This window comes from Sus scrofa, unplaced genomic scaffold (assembly GCF_000003025.6).
Source record: "Sus scrofa isolate TJ Tabasco breed Duroc unplaced genomic scaffold, Sscrofa11.1 Contig127, whole genome shotgun sequence".
NCBI classification, from domain to species: domain Eukaryota; kingdom Metazoa; phylum Chordata; class Mammalia; order Artiodactyla; family Suidae; genus Sus; species Sus scrofa.
In genome coordinates, this window is record NW_018084852.1 from 47,322 (window position 1) to 66,405 (window position 19,084).

General features: G+C 39.9%; 1 protein-coding gene and 1 pseudogene across 1 annotated transcript; both read right to left on the reverse strand.

Annotated features, from left to right (window-relative positions):
- Positions 1-2,957: 2,957 nt before the first annotated feature.
- LOC110258122 lies at positions 2,958-4,074 on the reverse strand (annotated as a pseudogene).
- A 9,767-nt stretch (positions 4,075-13,841) lies between these two features.
- Positions 13,842-14,916, reverse strand: LOC100518077 (olfactory receptor 14J1-like). The gene has a single exon (XM_003128252.2). The coding sequence runs from the start codon at positions 14,914-14,916 to the stop codon at positions 13,978-13,980; it is 939 nt and encodes a 312-aa protein (XP_003128300.1). The 3' UTR covers positions 13,842-13,977.
- Positions 14,917-19,084: the final 4,168 nt, after the last annotated feature.

The following is a 19,084-nucleotide window of genomic DNA, read 5'->3' on the forward strand; positions in this document are numbered from 1 at the left end:
CTACATACCTAAATCTACATCTACATATATTTTTCCCATGGCATTCCTCTCTACTTCCAAACATTGATGTCTTCTCATCGTCTTCAATATAAAACCTACGTCTCTCTAGAGAGTATCCTCTCCACAGGTACACAGACTTACTTTTAGATCTTCAGAAGTGCTGTGCTGAATTGCACATCTTTGCTTTCAAATATGCCTTTCCTGCCTGGAGTGGCCTCCTTCGTCCCCTATCTTTGCCTGACCAATTGTTTCCTCTCCTTTTTTTAATTTTTTTTTATTTTTTTATTTTTTATTTTTTTTATTTTCCCACTATACAGCCAGGGGGTCAGGTTATCCTTACATGTATACATTACAATTACATTTTTCTCCCCACCCTTTCTTCTGTTGCAACATGAGTATCTAGACATAGTTCTCAATGCTATTCAGCAGGATCTCCTTGTATATCTATTCTAAGTTGTGTCTGATAAGCCCAAGCTCCCGATCCCTCCCCCTCCCTCCCCCTCCCATCAGGCAGCCACAAGTCTCTTCTCCAAGTCCATGATTTTCTTTTCTGAGGAGATGTTCATTTGTGCTGGATATTAGATTCCATTTATAAGTGTTTTTGTTTTTGTTTTTGTTTTTTTTTTCTTGATAGGCAGGAGTCTTGACCCAGACACCTTCTCTGGCGTATGTTCAGCCAGTGATTTTGGATTTTTTTTTTTTTTTGCTATTTCTTGGGCTGCTCCCGCCGCATATGGAGGTTCCCAGGCTAGGGGTCGAATCGGAGCTGTAGCCACCAGCCTACACCAGAGCCACAGCAACGCGGGATCCGAGCCACGTCTGCAACCTACACCACAGCTAACGGCAACGCCGGATCGTTAACCCACTGAGCAAGGGCAGGGACCGAACCCGCAACCTCATGGTTCTTAGTCGGATTCGTTAACCACTGCGCCACGCCGGGAACTCCTGTTTCCTCTCCTTTAAAACCTAGCCTACCTGCTACCTTCTTAGGAGGCCTTCTATGACCTTGCCCTCCCAACCTTCCCCCCATTCCATCACAAGCCCAGTTCGGGCTATGACTCTCACTGGTCTCACAGCACCTACAGTTCCTTTGACATTATCATTTATCATATTTCTATCATAAACACTTGAATGATCTCGTTAAGACAGTATTTGATAAGGGTGAAGTAAAACTAGAAACTAGGAGTCTACATAGAGGGACATTGTGCTAAGATAGGCATGGGCTAGCGAGGAAGAAATATATAAACATTTTCCAAGGAATTGTTGATAAAATTTTACTGATTGGGGGATGAGGAGAGAAAGAGGTTGTCAAAATAAAGATGACTATGATATCATAAGCTGGCATATTAGGCATATTTTTAAATAATTCTAGTGGTTTACAGTGTGGTTGGGAGGAGATAAAATAGTTTGTGGTTGAACATGCTGGTTTTGAGCTGATGCTGGAACATGTTTAGCAGACATTTGGAGATATTACATTGGGGCTCACAAGGGAGGCTATGGCTGGTGGGGGTTCCTGTGGGCCAAGGAGGAACTGCTTGGGCTTGTCACCCAAGTTCTGGGGGCTCAGCAGCTAAATCCTCCCACCCTGAGAATCTTTCAAGTCCCTGCATTCCATCCAGAGCCCACCCTCATCTCCACGTTCAACAGGATTAGGGGAGAGGGGAAGTCTCAGATGCCCAGGTCACATACCTCTAGAAAGATCTGCAGACCCCAGGCCTTCTCTTACCTCTGCCCTCTTCTTGGCTCCAGCAAACCTTACTCACCTTAGTAGAGGTATTAGAGGGGTCCTGATGGGGAGAAGGGAGGGAGTCATTTCAACTGGCTCCTTTCTATTAAAGTGGGAAAAAGAGGACACGGGCACAGCAGGGGAGCCTTTGAGAGCTAAAGATGGAGTGCCCTGTTAACCCTTCCTGCCCAACCAAGTAGCTGGCAAGAGCCAAAGGGCTCAGCAATAGGACTGATGTTCACAGATACTTGTAGTCCTTCACTTTCTAGTGTTCTGTTCTGCTATGGGCCCTGGGATATGACAGGAAATATTCCCTACATGATTCCCCCTACCCCTTCAGTGTTTTCCTTTCATATAAAATTCATGCATCTTATTTTTAAAAAGTTAATCTTGGACTTCCTGTGGTTGCTTAGCAGTAAAGAACCTGATTAGCATCCATGAGGGCACAGGTTCAATCCCTGGCCTTGCTCAGTGGTTAAGGATCTGGCATTGCTGTGAGCTGTGGTATTGGTCACAGATGAGGGTCGGGTCCATGTTGTTGCTGTGGCTGTGGTATTGGCCGGCAGCTGCAACTCTGATTTGACCCTAGCCTAGGAACTTCTATATGCTGCAGTTGCGGCTCTGAATTGAAATCTGTCAATCAATCAATCAAACCTACATGGGAATCATTTTTAATACTATTAAAAACCAAGGACTATAATTTAAAATCTTCCAATTGTTGGCAGTCCTTCATCTCATCAGTGATGAATAAAATCTCTATAGATATCTTCAAAAATAATGCAAACACACAATTAAACAAAACTTCCTGAAAAAAATGAGGCCTTAAAAGGGGAAGACTCTTTAGGACACTCTCTTATTCATGATGACAACATAATATTGTTGGGAATCGAACAAAAGTTGGTAATTAGTATGGTGATTCTAATGACAACAAAGATGATATTGACTGTAGTAAAGCTGATGGTGAGACTCTTCATTGTTAAACTGGTGACGCAAATGGTAGTGATGGTCAGAATGGTGCTAATGAGGGCACTAGATGACCAAGTTTCAATAGTATCAGTGTTCCAAGGCAACCGAAAGAACACTCATCCAATCCACCCTTCAGGATGTTATATTTTTATAATATATCTTTTTCTATATTATCATGCAAAATATATTTCCTTTGACATATTACTGACATAATCTTTTGAAATAATAATAATATAATGTATAATACATACACCAAACTCTGGAATGTATAAATAAGCCTGTAGCTTGTGTGGGACTTAGAACCTAGTTTTCCTAATTTCTAGTTAGTATTCTTTCCAATATACCATATTTGCTCTGTGACAGCCTTGCTATTAACTGACTCTGTAAATGTGGTGGTGAAGAGTGGGGATTTTCCCCCAGATGTTTGTTTATGGTCATTTCGTTTATTGTTCCTAATCCCAAGAGCTCTCTATGCCCCAAACCCTTTTTAGTGAACTCTTCACATCCTTATTTCTCAGACTGTAAATAAAAGGATTGAGAGTGGGAGTTACCAGGGTATACATGACAGCAGCAACCAGCTCCCCAGAGGAGTGAGAGGTGGATGGGGGCTTCAGGTAGGTGGCAAAGACCGTGCTGTAGAAGAGGATGACCACGAAGAGGTGGGAGCTGCTTGTGGCCAAGGCTTTCTTTTTCCCCCTGTGCTGATGGAGCCTTAGCTACAGCATGTAAAATATGAACATAAGAACTTATGGTGCAGAAGGAGGGCTGATTCCTAAAAGTCCTGCCAGAACCATCATCAGGTTCTCATTGAGGTGGGCATCAGAACAAGAAAGTTGAAAGAGTGGGCCAAAATCACAGAAAAAGTGGGGAATCTCTTGATGAGTATAGAATGCTAGTTGGGATAGCAAGAGGGCATGGACAAGAGAGACAGAGAGGGCCACCCCCCATGACCCACCCACCAGCAGTCCACATCTGCCAAGAGTCATTATGAGTGGATAGTGCAGAGGATGGCAGACGGCAGCATAGTGGTCGATAGCCATGGCAGTCAAAAGCAGGTTGTCCATATCAGCAAAAACAGCAAAGAAATATAGTTGTGCCAGACATTCAGAGAATGTGATTGATCCATTGTTGGTCCATAAAGCTTCCAGCATTTTGGGGGCTGTGGTGGTAGTGAAGCAGAGATCGACCAGAGAGAGCTGACTGAGGAAGAAGTACGTGGGGGTGTGGAGGCGGATGTCAGCACCAATAGCCAGCAGAAGTAGCAAGTTTCCCAAGAGACCCAACAAGTAGAGGGCCATGAAGAGACCAAAGAGGAACTGTTGTTTGTCTGGGTCACTCAGCAGCCCTTACAGGACAAAGTCAGGGTTCTTGCTGCAGTTCATTCTGGTCCTGATGTCTAGAAGAAAGGAATCCGCATGAATAGTATTCATTACTCTGAACTCCTGAGATGGACAGCACTTGGATCTTGTCTGTGCTAGTGGGTTCCTTTATACAACTAATGTGAAGAGTGAAGAAAAGAAATTAAAATAGCAGTAAGAGGGACGATATTTGGATTTGTTGAAGGAGGCACAAAGATGAGGGAATGAGTGGAACAACAGAAGCTTCCTGGAGTTCTTTATGTGTAAAAGAGGTTTCTTCAACTTTTAATTATTGGATGCTGTCATTACTTGTTTGTGAATCAGTTTTCATTACCAGACATGAGTCTTTCAAGGCACAGACTGCATCTCAGAATTTGGCATAATGCTTGGAACATAGTAGGAACTCAGTAGATGCTCCTACCCATCTACACAGTCTTGAGTCTAGTTTAAGCTGTTGTTAATGACTAGAGTATTGCTAGCTTCCTAAGTGGTTTAATATGTCCACTCTTGCCTCATTTAATGTGTTCTCCACACTGCCACCAGAAAAATCTTTTCAAAGAAGAAAATCTGGTCATGTCTCTTACTTGTTTCAAAACAGGTGTCTGGAGCACCATTGGTCTTATTAAAAAATCCCCGCCATGTCTAACAAAGCTCAGTGTGTTTTGACCTTGAGATATCTCAGCAGCCTCATCTTACTCTATAGTCCTCTCATGCTCTGCTCCTCAGCCCCTCTGGCTGCATTCGACCCCCTCCTGGGTGCTGTATTCCTTTTCCTCATCCTGAGCCAACTCCTTGCCAACCCTTTCAGTCTCAGGTCATTTGGTGGCTTTCTTAGGGAAGTTTTCTCTTGCCTTTTGATCAAGTCAAACCTACCTTTTATATAACTTTATAACTTTTGGAAAATCACTGCAGTTGTAATGCGGACCATGTAATTCATATTTATTTTGTTAAAATATTTATTTAAGATTTTTTTTTGGTCTTTTTTTCCTTTTAGGGCCACACTACGGCATATGGAGCTTCCCAGGCTAGGGGCCTAATCAGAGCTGTTGCTGCTGGCCTACACCAGAGCCACAGCAACGCCAGATCTGAGCCACATCTGTGACCTACATACACCTCAGCTCACTGTAACACTGGATCCTTAACCCACTGAGTGAGGCCAGGGATCGAACCCTCAACCTCATGGTTCCTAGTCAGATTTGTTTCTGCTGCACCACAACAGGAACTCTTGTTTAAGATATTTAGTTACCGTTAGACTTCCTGACAAGGCTATGAAGTGCATTATGACAAATATTGCATATAGTTTTCTTCTCCCTTGCATCCTTGGTGTTTGGCATCCATAAGACAATGTTTGTCACAAAATAACTAAACAAATTAATTAATTGAGACTGAAGATAGGAGAGGGCAATATGTTGTCCTCCCCTTGTGCTGAAGTGTCCTTCATTCCATTTCAACAGTTTACGAATAACAGTTTTTCCTCCATATACTCTTCTAATAATATGGGCCAGAAACATTGTTTCATCTTTTTACTTTGTCCCCTAAAATCCAGACTACTAATATATTGCTTTTTTCCAACAACCAAATGATCCTCATTTTGTCTTTTTCTCACCATTTTCACATTTACCTTCTTTGGAATTTTTCCCATCAACTCACTCCTGGTTTATTTTGTCAGCAGTTTTAGTGGCTTCATTGATTCTCTTTCAACTATTAACATCCGTGCTACAAGCATTTTCCAAAAAATGTACAACTTTCTGCTTTTGGCCTGATTATTCCTTTCTCAAATATCTCTGATGTCTTATTTTCTTTTTTTGTGTTTTGCTTTTTTTTTGTCTTTTCGGGACACACCCACAACATATGGAGGTTCCCAGGCTAGGGGTCGAATTGGAGCTGTAGCTGCTGGCCTACACCACAGCCACAGTAATGAAGGATCCGAGCTACATCTGCGACCTACACCACAGCTCACGGCAATGCCAGGTCCTTAACCCACTGAGCAGGGCCAGGGATTGAACGTGCATCCTCATGGATGCTAGAGGGATCTGTTTCTGCTGAGCCATGATGACAACTCCTATTGTCTTATTTTCTAATGTGGCACTTATACCTATCTGTGCCTGGTTATCAAGAACTTCTACTTTTTTATTCACCTATCAATAAACATGATTTTCTACTACTCATCACTATTTAATCTCTTCTCTTCTTGGGGCAATCACTTCATAGCCCCATGTATATGATTATTTATGCTTTTACACACTGTTATGTAGATAAGATAATCTAGCCCTTAATTGAATATTGTATTAAGGTGTTTCTAATCTTTATGACATACACGTTTTCTCTTATTAATTATAGTATAAATACCTTCAGAGTAGGAATCACATTTTCCTTTTAAAAGTCCTTTAAACTAACAGTCAAAATTTGAGCGTAAGGTCTGTCCAAAACTTACCGTCCAATTGCTTCTCTCTAATTATATGGCACAGTTTCCTTTTATTTTTCCATTACATCATACATCTAGTAACTCTTTAAATGTGCCAGTGGATAATTGATTTAGGATAAAGGGAAATAATCTTTTCCCTCTTTATGCAGAGCATTTGTTAATACTTGGGAAAGAGCTTCTCTAACTTTGACCTGGAGAGCTAGTGAAGTTACAGGTTTCTGGGCTCTCTCCCCCATAAAATAGGTTTTAGGAGGATTTTTAAAATTGGAAGCTGGGGGAGTTTCCCTTTTCCTATAAGATTAAGGCTTCTCTTACTTCTTTGTCTCTTAAGAACAATACTTCCTTCAGCTCAGACATAACTGCTTCTCTCCCATTTTTTCATCTTTTCCCAAGTTGGATCTTCTTGATGGTTTTGCTTGAATTATCTTACTGCTGTTGTATCCATCTCCAGGTAATTCACCTGAAAAATAATCACTGATGTTGTGTCTCAGATCAGATGTGGTTAAGAACTGAGGTTTTGTGAATTTTCAGCATCGAAAATATAGGAGGTCTTACCTATGTAAAAGTGTGACGTCCTAATGTAAAATTTCAGTCTCAAACAGACAATATCCTAATATTTTACTGTGTCCGCCTCAGCCTTCTCCAGCGACTCGTCCACTTCTCTTAAGATATTTCCTACTGCTAGACTGATTTACATACAGATTTGGAAATGGATACAGATCTAGCCCCTGAGTGCAGAACTTCCATCCACTATGTTCCACTCGGAAGTCTGGCCTATTATACTGTTTGTCAAGTGCTACCTTTCACACTTACCTACTAGCTTTCCTAATCTTCATTCCATGAGTGATGGTGTTGGATATATGTATTTTATCCAGTGCTCTTATAAAGCAAGTGGGAGAGTCCAGAGAACCCAGGATCCTTTGCCTACATTTGGTGAGATGACGTCCACAGGTAGTGAAGATCTGAATATTAACAGTCTTCATCTCTCTTAGGATTGGAAGGGGTTGGCTTGCATTAGGAATCTTTTTTGTCCTTGGAGACTGCCACCAGATTTACTCATTAGTGGCAAATCCGGAGGAATTTTCCATTGAGAAAATTGTCTATACATGGTGTTGAGGAATAGAATCGACGGTTAAACAGAAGTCTGCTATTAAGAATGACTTGGGGAGTTTCCATTGTGGCTCAGCGGGTTAAGAACCCCATATAGTGTCCCTGAGGATGTGGGTTTGATCCCTGGCCTTGTTCAGTGTGTTAAGGATTTAGCACTGCTGCCAGCTACAGCGTAGGTCACAGATGCGGCTCAGATCTGGCGTTGCTATGGCTGTAGCGTAGGCTGGCAGCTGCAGTTCTGATTTGATCCCTGGCCTGGGGACTTCCACATGCCAAAGGTGTGGCCATTAAAAAAATAGAAGGACTTGGAAGTCAAATCAGAAAGATAGTTAAAAATTCACATTCGCTCTGTGGTTACTGCTCTGTCCTTAAGTCAGTTTATCTTGAAGAGGTGCACATGTGGCCATAACATTTCCTAACCCTCAAAGAACATAGGGCTGCTTATATCTTTCTGTATTAGTGTTTTTGTTTTCTTAGGATAGATACCCATAGTGGAATTGCTGGATTATATGGTAGGTTTATTTTTAATTTGGGGCCAGACTTTTATACTGTTTCCATATTTGTTGTACCCACTATATGAGGGTTCCCTTTTCTTCACATTGTCACTAACATGTTTTATTTGTTGTCTTTTTGGTAATGCTCATTCTGACAGGGATGAAGTGATGTCTCATTGTAGTTTGAATATGCATTTCTCTGATGATTAGTGATGTTGGATATATTCCTGCGTTCGTTGGCTATCTGTATGTCTTTTTTGGAAGAATGTCCATTCAGATCCTCTGCCCATTTTTTAATCAGTTTGGTTGTTTTTGATGTTGAGTTATATGACTTCTTTTTCTGTTTTGGATAGTAACTCCTTATGAAATATCTTCTCCTATTCACTACGTTGTCTTTCATTTTCCTTCACTATATGAAGGTTTTTTTTCAGTGTCATGTAGCCCCACTTAATTATTTTTGCTTTGTTGCCCTGGCCTGAGGTGACATCAAAAAATGTTGTTAAGTCCAATTCAAAGAGAATACTGCCTATGTTTTCTTCTAAGAGTTTTATGGTTTCAGGTCTTACATTACGTGTTTAATCCATTTTGAGTTAACTTTTATATATAGCATGAGAAAAATGGTCCATTTTGATTCTTTTTCACATAGCTCTCCAGTTTTCCAAGCCCTGTTTCTTGAAGAGGCTGTCTTTTCCCAATTGTATATTCTTGTCTTCTTTGTTATAGATTAATTGACCAAATGAGTGAGGGTTTATTTCTCAGCTCTCTATTCTGTTTCATTGATCTATACATCTGTTTTTATGCCACTATCACATTGTTTTGACTACAGTAGCTTTGTAATATTGTTTGAAATCAGGGAGAGTAATATGTCCAGCTTTGTTCTTGTTTCTTGAGATTGCTTTGGCTATTTGGGGTCTTTTGTGGTTCTATACAAATTTTAGGATTATTAGTTGTAGTTCTGTGAAAAATTCCATTGGTATTTTGGTAGAGATTACATTGAATCTGTAGATTGCTGGTAATTTCTGTGGGCAGTTGGGTTTGGTGTCAGGGTCTAGTTTTTTGCAAGAGGCCACTTCCTGAGCTATGAGGTACCAGAGTGGGGAGAGTGTTGCCCTGGCTGAGAAATAGTAGGATAGGACTGCTGGCTTGGTTCTCTTCCCATGTGATGCTGTAAGACCCAGGTCTCTACTGTTGCCTGGGTTCTCTGATCAGGCTTCCTAGACTTTTGGAACTGGGTATTATACTGATCCATAGGCGAGGGTATGAATTAGCTTCTCTGCCCTGGCAGTTCAGCCAAATTGGCCCTAGGGTCTGCACATTTTGTTGTTTGTGTCCTGAATGAGGCAATACTCTGCACTGAATTCCCTGACCAAAGGGTGCCATTGGCTTGCTCTGTAGATGGGGAATGCCATGGGTTGTATTCTTCGTTCAAATCCACTCTAAGCAGGGCTGTTATATGGGCTGCGCAACTTCCCCATAGTGGCTAGGTTCCCTAGTTCGGGGAGCTGAAGGGTCTGTTAGATAATGGATGTGGCTACCAATCTGTCTCCCTGCCTACATGGAGGGGGAGAACCAGCTCCAAGGCTAGCAAGGCTCTTCATGGACATGACTCAAGCTGACCCATATCCCAGGTTCCCTTACTGATTTCAGAGTCACTGGATTTACTCTGTAAACACTCAGCTCTGCCTTCCAGGCTTTCCACTTGAGCATCAGTGAGATATGCAGCTGTGTTGGTGTTCTGGATAGGCTTTCAGTCATGTGGTGCTGGCAGCTCCATTCAGCTGTGCGCTGGGCTATGACTTGGCTCAGTGCTTAGGTGGCAGAGGCAAGCATCCCGGGGTGCATGACTGGAAAGGCTCTTCACTCGAAGATCCCAAATAGGCAGACCTGTGCCCTCACCACTTTTTTTTGGACAGACTGTGCCACCTTTTTGTCTCTGAAAATGAGCAAAACTGCTAGCTGGAATTATGATTTGGGTGGTACAGGCAGCACTCTGCTTCCAAGATGCACATGCTAGTTGTTGGAAGCCCCTTCCTCTGCTCCATCACATTCCCATTCCCAGCAGTCAAGCTCTGTAGAGCCCTCTTGCCGTCCCTATGGGGTAAGCCTGAAGTGGGGGTCCCCATGCAGTGATCCACAATACTGGGGGAGTGGGATGTCCACCTTGGTCTTTGTTTTCCCCACTGGAGAAACCATGCACTCGAGGGAGACCTCTCAGTGTGGTGCTACACTGACCTGGAGGAAAGGCAGTGCAGGCAGCAGGGAGCTCCTCCTCCTCCCCTTCTAATGCCATTTGTCCTGGTCTCTGTGGTGCAGGGGGCTGCTTTGGCCTCATCTCTGTGTTCTATCATTTTTTTCTGTGATGCCTTATCTATGAATAGTTGCTGGTTGTTCTCCTTGTGAGGAGGATAGAAGCTGGGAATTATCTATGTTTTCTTCTTGAATAATTTTGAATTATTTTATCTTTTAGCTTTTATGTTATATTTAAGGTGATTTAATCACCACCATTACAGTATTATCCTGAATTTGATGGTTATTTTTTATTATAAATTTATCTACTATTTATTGGACAACTTGCAAAGATCTGTGCAACACATCAAACACATTATCTGAATTGTTTTTCAAGGTAAGTGTTGCATCCATGTCTTACATACAAGTTTCAGAAAAAATAAGCACTTGCCCCTGATTACACTGATAGGGAGAAGGTAAACCATAATTTGATTCTAATCTGTCCCTGACCAGCTCAAAAGCAAGGAAAATAAATAAAAGTTTTAAGTTTAAAAAATAAGAGATAAAACTCTTTATTTACAGAGAAGAATGTGTAATAGAAATTTGAATGACCCTGTAAAGATCATTTAGAAGTTACAAGTAAATATGGAAGATGAATGAATATAAAGTTAATGTACAAAAATAAATTGAACTTTTTTTTTTTTTTTTTTGTCTTTTTGCCATTTCTTGGGCTGCTCCCGCAGCATATGAAGATTCCCAGGCTAGGGGTTGAATCGGAGCTGTAGCCACAGGCCTACGCCAGAGCCACAGCAACACAGGATCCGAACCGCGTCTGCAACCTGCACCACAGCTCATGGCAATGCCGGATCCTTAACCTACTGAGCAAGGCCAGGGATCGAACCCGCAACCTCATGGTTCCTAGTGGGATTCGTTAACCACTGAGCCACAAAGGAACTCCAAATTGAATTTCTATATACTGATCACAAAAGTTAGACAATTAAATTTTAATATTACTGTTTACACAATATCAAAATCATAGAAATAAATCAAATCAAAGCTGTATAAATCTCTATATCCAAAATTATGTATCATTTCTGATAGAATTTTTAAGATCCCATATAAAAGCAAAAATTTTCTATTCATAAATTAGAAGATACATTCTTTGAAGAAAACAGTTTAGTTTTTTTTCTTATGTTTTAATGGTATATTTTGTAATTAAAGAAGAATGTATGTACCATACTGAGAGGAGCAATAGCATTGAGCCAGTAGACTTAGAAGAAAAGGTTTTGAAATCCTCTGGTAAGTCCAGTGGGGATAAGAAGACAGTTCAGTTTGATTTATGGATTCAATGTACTACAGTCAAAATCTTCATAGGTATATTTTAAAAATCAAAAACCTGATTCTAAAACATATGGATAAGCAAAAGATCTGGAGTAGATAAAATATTGAAGAGTAGAATTAGAAAACTCACACTATCCAATATAAAAGTGACTGTGTAGCTACAGTAATTAGTAGAACTTGATAGAATAAGTATAAAAACATAGATCAATTGAACACTTGAGAGAACCTCACACACATACAATTCCTAGTTTATTACAAAGGCACCAACTGAAATTTTTTATGGGTAGAAATTTGTTTCCAATTAATTATTGTATTTAATTGGATATCAATGAGTGAAATGACCAATGACACTAATTTTAATTTCCATCATAATGATTATTTTCCAATGGATTATAGAACTAACTATGAAAGGCAAAACAATAAAGCTTCTGAGGTGTAGCATTGGTATTATTTTACAATCACTTTTTCTGTTTAAAAGTTTCTGTTTTTATTATTCTTTAGTTTCAGGATGATTTAACTAAGTTGCGTTCATTTTACATATACTGACCAATTTTTGTGGTTCTCCCCAAACCTGAACATCTGTGTTTTTAAGAATTCTGGGGAAAAAGTCTTAAAAGTTATTTCTCTGGATATTTATTCTCGTAGAGTCTCTCAATACATGGACACTGGATCTTTCTCGAACTATTGTTAGACAAATATTAAACTCTGCCCCCCCATCTTCACGACTCCTAAGTCTTTTTCATTAACAAAAAAAAAAAATTTCCTTTTTTCTCCATTTTTCTGGGAAGTTCTTGAGTCTGTCAACAAATTGTCTTTTCCTGCATTTTATCTTCTTTTTATTTTATTTATTTATTTATTTATTTATTTATTTATTTTGTTTTTTTGCTGTTTCTTGGGCTGCTCCCACGGCATATGGAGATTCCCAGGCTAGGGGTCGAATCAGAGCCGTAGCCACCAGCCTACACCAGAGCCACAGTAACGCGGGATCCGAGCCATGTTTGCAACCTATACCACAGCTCACAGCAATGCCGGATCATTAACCCACTGAGCAAGGGCAGGGACTGAACCCACAACTGCATTGTTCCTAGTCGGATTCATTAACCATTGCGCCACAATGGGAACTCCTTATCTTCTGCTTATACTATCCATTAAGTTTTAATTTTGGGTCACTATATATTGTATTTATATCAAATTTTTGTTATTTTTCGTATGTGCCTTTTTTTTTCTTTTTTTTTTTTTTTTTGTCGTTTTTCCTTTTCTAGGGCTGCACCTGTGGCATGTGGAGGTTCCCAGGCTAGGGGTCTAATCGGAGCTGTAGCTGCCAGCTGTAGCTGCTGAGCCACGTCTGCGACCTACAGCACAGCTCACCGCAATGCTGGATCCTTAACACACTGAGCAAGGCCAGGGATCAAACCCGCAACCTTATGGTTACTAGTTGGATTCATTAACCACTGTGCCATGATTGGAACTCCTCATATATGCCTTTTTAAAACATATTATTTTAGTTATGTTTTTATTTCTTCTTATATACATTCTGTGAGTCACTGATTGTTGTACTATTTAAACTTCTCACTCACATAATACAATTGACATAGTGAGATTTCCCATGGTGACCATTGTGTATTACTAATTAAAGCCCTGCCAGATGAATAGGACAGTAGCTGGATCCTTAAACAGCCAGAGATTGTTGAACCAGGTGCTTCTTCTGTGTGATTAAATGCTATGTAATATTCCAAACTTGATTGTAACTCAGGGAAAAAAAAAAGAATTTTCTATACCTTGGTAGAAATGAGCCAGGAAAGGGGTTCCCATTGTGGTTCAGTGGTTAACGAATCTGACTAGGAGCCATGAGGTTGAGGGTCCGATCCCTGGCCTTGCTCAGTGGGTTAAGGATCCGGCGTTGCTGTGGCTGTGGAGTAGGCTGGCGGCTACAGCTCCATTTTGACCCCTAGCCTGGGAACCTCCATATGCTGTGGGAGTCGCCTCAGAAAAGGCAAAAAGGCAAAAAAAAAAAAAAAAAGAAAAAAAAAAAGAAAAGAAAAAAAAAAAGGAAATGAGCCAGGAAGGAAAATTAATTTGGGGTCTTTAGAATTAAAGTAATTCACCATTTTACCATACCTGGCGTTGTGGGGTGAGATATAAATCTATTGCTTTTAAAAGAGTAATTTTTGTAATAACTTTGTGTCAATGTTTTCATTAACTAAAAGACAGTCTATTCGTGTGATTTTCCTCATAACGAGTTCTGTTTGAGCTTTAATTTCTTGATTGACTCTGTTATGTTTTTCCAGTAGATTGTGATTTGTCTCTTAATGAGGAAGGGATAGACGTGACTCAGCAAAAGAGGTAGGCTTTTCTTTTTTTAACAAACTTTTGTAGAGCTGCCTTCATGGCTTTGTTTCTCAGGCTGTAGATCATCGGATTAAGTGTGGGAGGCAGAACAGTATAAAAAAGAGTAAGCAAAAAGTCTAATGCAGTTGGAGAGTCAGAATGTGGCTTCAGAAACTCAAAGGCACCAGTAGAGAGAAACAGTGTGACCACAGCTAGATGGGGGAGGCAAGTGGCAAAGGCCTTGGCTCTCCCCTCGGCAGATGGGATCCTCAGCACAGTAGAGAATATGCGTGTGTAGGAGAATCCAATGGAGAGGAAGCAAAGAAATGCCACCAAGGACACGAAGCCCGTGACCCCAAGCTCACTGACATACTCATCAGAACAGGCAAGTTTTAGGAGCTGGGGAACCTCACAGAAGAACTGGTGGATGACATTGGCACCACAGAAGTGGATGGAGAAAGTAGCAGATGTGTGCATAACTCCAGAGACGACCCCACTGATCCAGACGGCTAGGATTCCGTGAATACAGGTGTTGACATTCATGATGATTTCATAGCGCAGGGGAAGGCAGATGGCCACGTAGCGATCATAGGACATCACTGTGAGCATGGCCAGCTCAGCAGAACCACAGAGAATGAAAGCTAGACATTGCAGTATGCATTCCCAGAGGGAAATACTGCTAGTATGCCTGAAAGAGTTACAAATGGACCTTGGTACTGTCACAGAGATATAGCATATGTCCAAGAAGGAAAGATGTTTGAGGAAGAAATACATAGGGGAGTAGAGACTGTCATCCATGGAAGTTGCAGCGATAATGAGTGTGTTGCCAGTTAAAGCCACTAAGTATAAGACTAAGAACAGAGAGGCCCATAAGGCTTCTAGCTCAGGCTTGGCAGAAAATCCCATGAGGAGAAACCCACTCACTGCAGTGAAATTGGCCATATTCCTTCTCAGTTTCCAAGGAGGCTGCTGGCTGCAAGAGAAAGTGGAAACCTATAGAAATTAAGCTTTGTTATTTAGCAATATAATCCACTTACTCAGGGATGTTAAGGCAGGAAGGCAGGATCGCTAGTACATCACTGTAAATGCTATGTAGCTTTGTATACTAATAATTATATTGAACAATTTTAAGTACTCTGATTTAAGCATAAGAATTAAATGAAGTAGATTATGAATTTTAATGTCATCCATTTCAGGCAAAGGGAAGAAAATATTTTATTATTGGGAAATAATAGTGCATCATAATTTTATGTACACTAAAATTTTCACCAAGTTCAGACACAAACTCATATTTATAAATAAGTATTTGATGTGACTATTCTTTCTCATTAGTTATTATATCTATTTGTACCACCATCAACTGATTATTAAATTGCAATTTTTTAGTTTCATTTCATGTAGGAGAGAACAAATTCTCAATGCTTTTTTAAAGAATTCTTTGAGGAGTTCCCGTCGTGGTGCAGTGGTTAACGAATCCGACTAGGAACCATGTAGTTGTGGGTTCAGTCCCTGCCCTTCCTCAGTGGGTTAATGATCTGGCGTTGCGGTGAGCTGTGGTGTAGGTTGCAGATGTGGCTCGGATCCCACGTTGCTGTGGCTCTGGCGTAGGCCAGCGGCTACAGCTCTGATTCGACCCCTAGCCTGGGAACCTCCATATGCCTCGGGAGCAGCCCAAGAAATGGCAAAAAGACAAAAAACAAAACAAAACAAAACAAAAAAACCCAAAGAATTCCTTGAAAAAATAAGTAATACTAAAAATGAAAAGCACGTTTTTATTGACATTTTCTTATTTGCATTATGATATACAAATGATCGTTACCTTCAACATAAAATACCACATAAATTGATCCAAAAAATTTGAACTTCCTATTAGGAAATGGCAAAAGGCCAGAGTCTTTCTGGTACAATGTTTAAAAGGAAATAAAAGATTGATAAACATCTAAAAATTATTTAATCCTTTGCTTTTTTGTGTGTGTGTGTGTGTTTTTGACACCTCTTGAGCTGCTCCTGCGGCATAGGGAGGTTCCCAGGCTAGGGGTCTAATCGGAGCTGTAGCCGCTGGCCTACACCAGAGCCACAGCAACACGGGATCCGAGCCGTGTCTGCGATCTACACCACAGCTTATGGCAACGCCGGATCCCCAACCCACTGAGCCAGACCAGGGACCAAACCCGCAACCTACTCGGATTCGCTAACCACTGAGCCACGACAGGAACTCCTAATCCTTTGCTCTTAATTAAATACAAATTAAAGCAAGAATGAGATATAATTATCAGTAATTCAGAAATTATTAGTGATAGAAAAGAGTCACTTTTCTTTAGTGAAATTGCAAAGCTCTTGTAGCTTTCTACTTTCAGTGTTGATCCAGAATCTTAATTACTTTTGCTTCTTTGATCTCGCTGAGTATGTTTTCTCTGTACCCTACTTTCTGTCTTTTAACAAATGAGGCATTGGAATTCTTATGCTTCTGTCTTGTTTTTAGGTGGACCTTAGTGCTTTTAAAACATAACAAAAAGTCTATAGGAAGAATTTAATAATTTATTATTATTTATTTCTGGTTGTGAAATATTTTCTGTATTTCTTTCAAAATATGGACCATGGCTTGTTACTGAATTTTCTAGTATTTCATTGACATCAGAATTTCTCCCTAAGAAATGAAAGAGGCTTGAAACCTGGATGACTAGTTGTGACAGTAAGCATTTTTTCACATGCTTCTCACAATCTTGGTGTCCTTAACATTTTTTCTTTCTGGGATCTTTATTGGTCTTTATTTTGTGAAAATGGAAAATATGGTTGTTTTGCTCACATTACAATATTTCGTTATATGCTTGTTTTTTTTTTTCATTACTGTTTTAACACTCTATTTTAATCTCTGATATAGGTGGGATCTCACATTTCTTCTAAGTCACTGTAGGGGTCAGTAAATAACAAGAATAGAAAGATATCAAGTGGTGTCATCCTGAGGTTCATTTATCCCAAATTTATTTGCTGGTTTCAAAAAGGAAGGAATTGCTGAGAAAAGTGCAGTATGTTTCTGGAACAAAGAATTTGAATCTCTCTCCCGGATTCCCAATTTTTATTAAAAAGTGCATAGTTGGTAAATTTTTAATTTTACCTTTAAAGAAATAAATGACAATGACTGGTTATATCCCAACCATTCAAATCCTGTTATTCATTTACTTTCTATTATTCAGTATAATCATCCATTTTAGACACCACGGAAACTCACCAGAGCAAATCCAGGAACTTCCTTTCTAAACTTGGGGAAAATTTCTCAGTTACTACTTAGCAGAAGGTAATTCAGATACTTTTCAGTAAAAATTTTCTGTGGAGAGGAAAATAAGGATTTCCATTCTCATAATTGGAGTTTATGCTCCTCTATATAGCTCCTGTGTCATGACTGGAGAGATCCTCAAATGCTCTGGTCATTTGGGGCTACTTGAAAATACCCTGGGACTCAAACATGCAATTATATAGAGCTTTCCCGTGGAGTATTTTTCTGTTGATTTAATTTAATGATCACACCTAGTTATCTGGAAATTCTGATTATTTGCATTCATTGGATGAAATTGTTGAAACGCTTAGTAATTTGTGACTTATATTCTGGAAAACCCAACGTTAATGGTTAAATCTATTTTTCAGTTTGTTCATTGCAAAGTAAATGCCTATTCAGGGGAATCATGTTTGCTTTGTGTATCAATGCAAAGTTGAAGTAATTGGTAATAACCTACTGATAGTTATCCTTTTCTCAGCTGTTTTAATAATTTTTATTAGAATATTATTTCCAGGAAACAATGTCTTAATCTAGTTCATCTCTGTGTTACAAACGCTGTCTGGCACTGTGCCTTATCCATAGCAGATCCTGTTAATTATCTGTGGAATCAAATTTAATTAAGTTCTAACATGTTTTTGCTCTAATAACAGACATACAGGAATTTTTTCTCTCCTAAGAATTTAAGTAATATAAGAACTTTAGTGATCAAATAATCTAAGCAGGAATTTTGAACTCTTAAAACAGTACGTCCAGGATGGAACACTTAGTAGGCATCTTCTGGTTGTCTGTCACTACATAACAAACTAAGTGACTTTAAACAGCAGTTTATTATTTTCTCTCTAGTATGTATGGATAAGCAGTTTTTGCTTGGAATCTCTTATTCAGTTACAGGCAGATTTCAGCTGTGATTATAGTCACCTGAAAACTCAATTCAGATAAAAGTTCAAAATGATTCACTCACATGATGGGCAACTGATGTTGGCTCTTGGCTGAAAAGTCAACAGGGCACCTGCAGCATCTGCTTGTCATCTCTCCTTCTTTGTTGGCTTCTAACAGCACAAGAGTTAGGTTCCATGATTTATTTGTCTCTTCTTATGCTAGTAACCAAGAGCCTTTTAGTTAATGTAGCTTCATGTAGTTGTACTGCTTTTCATTTTTTTACTTATTTTTTGGCTGCACTTTTTGCATGTAGAAGTTACCGTACCGTAGTTGTGACCTGCTCCACTGCTGCAACAATACCAGATCCTTAACCGGCTACAGCATATGGGAACTTCCAGTTGTACTATTTTGTAGATCAAGTCCAATTGTTAAAATTCTTTTGTAAAATCATCTATTTATGAACAGTTAGTCTTTAATATAAATTTTAGAATCAGCAGTTCCCATTGTGGCTCAGTGGTAGGAACCCTACTAGTATCTATGAGGATGTGAGTTCAGATCCTGGCCTCACTCAGTGGGTCAGGGATAGCACGTTGCTGTGGCTGTGGTATAGGCTGGAGGCTACAGCTCTGATTTGACCCCTAGCCTGGGAACTTCATATGCAGCAGGTACAGACCTAAAAAAGAGGAAAATAAATAAATAAATAAATAAATTTTAGAATCAGTATGTTGAATTCCTCACAAAATTCCCCTGGAATTTCTTAAAAGTATATTAAGTTCACTTTTGTGTGTATGCAGATACATGTTTATTTTTTTGTCTTTTTTTTTTAATTTAGGGTCACTCCTGCGGCATATGGAGGTTCCAAGGCTAGGGGTGTAATCGGAGCTACAGCTGCCAGCCTACACCACAGCCACAGCAATGCCAGATCCCAGCTGTGTCTGCCACCTACACCACAGCTCA

Coding starts and splice junctions, on each gene's coding strand:
- LOC100518077 (XM_003128252.2), bottom strand. CDS start 14,916: ATGGCCAATTTCACTGCAGTGAGTGGGTTTCTCCTCATGGGATTTTCT.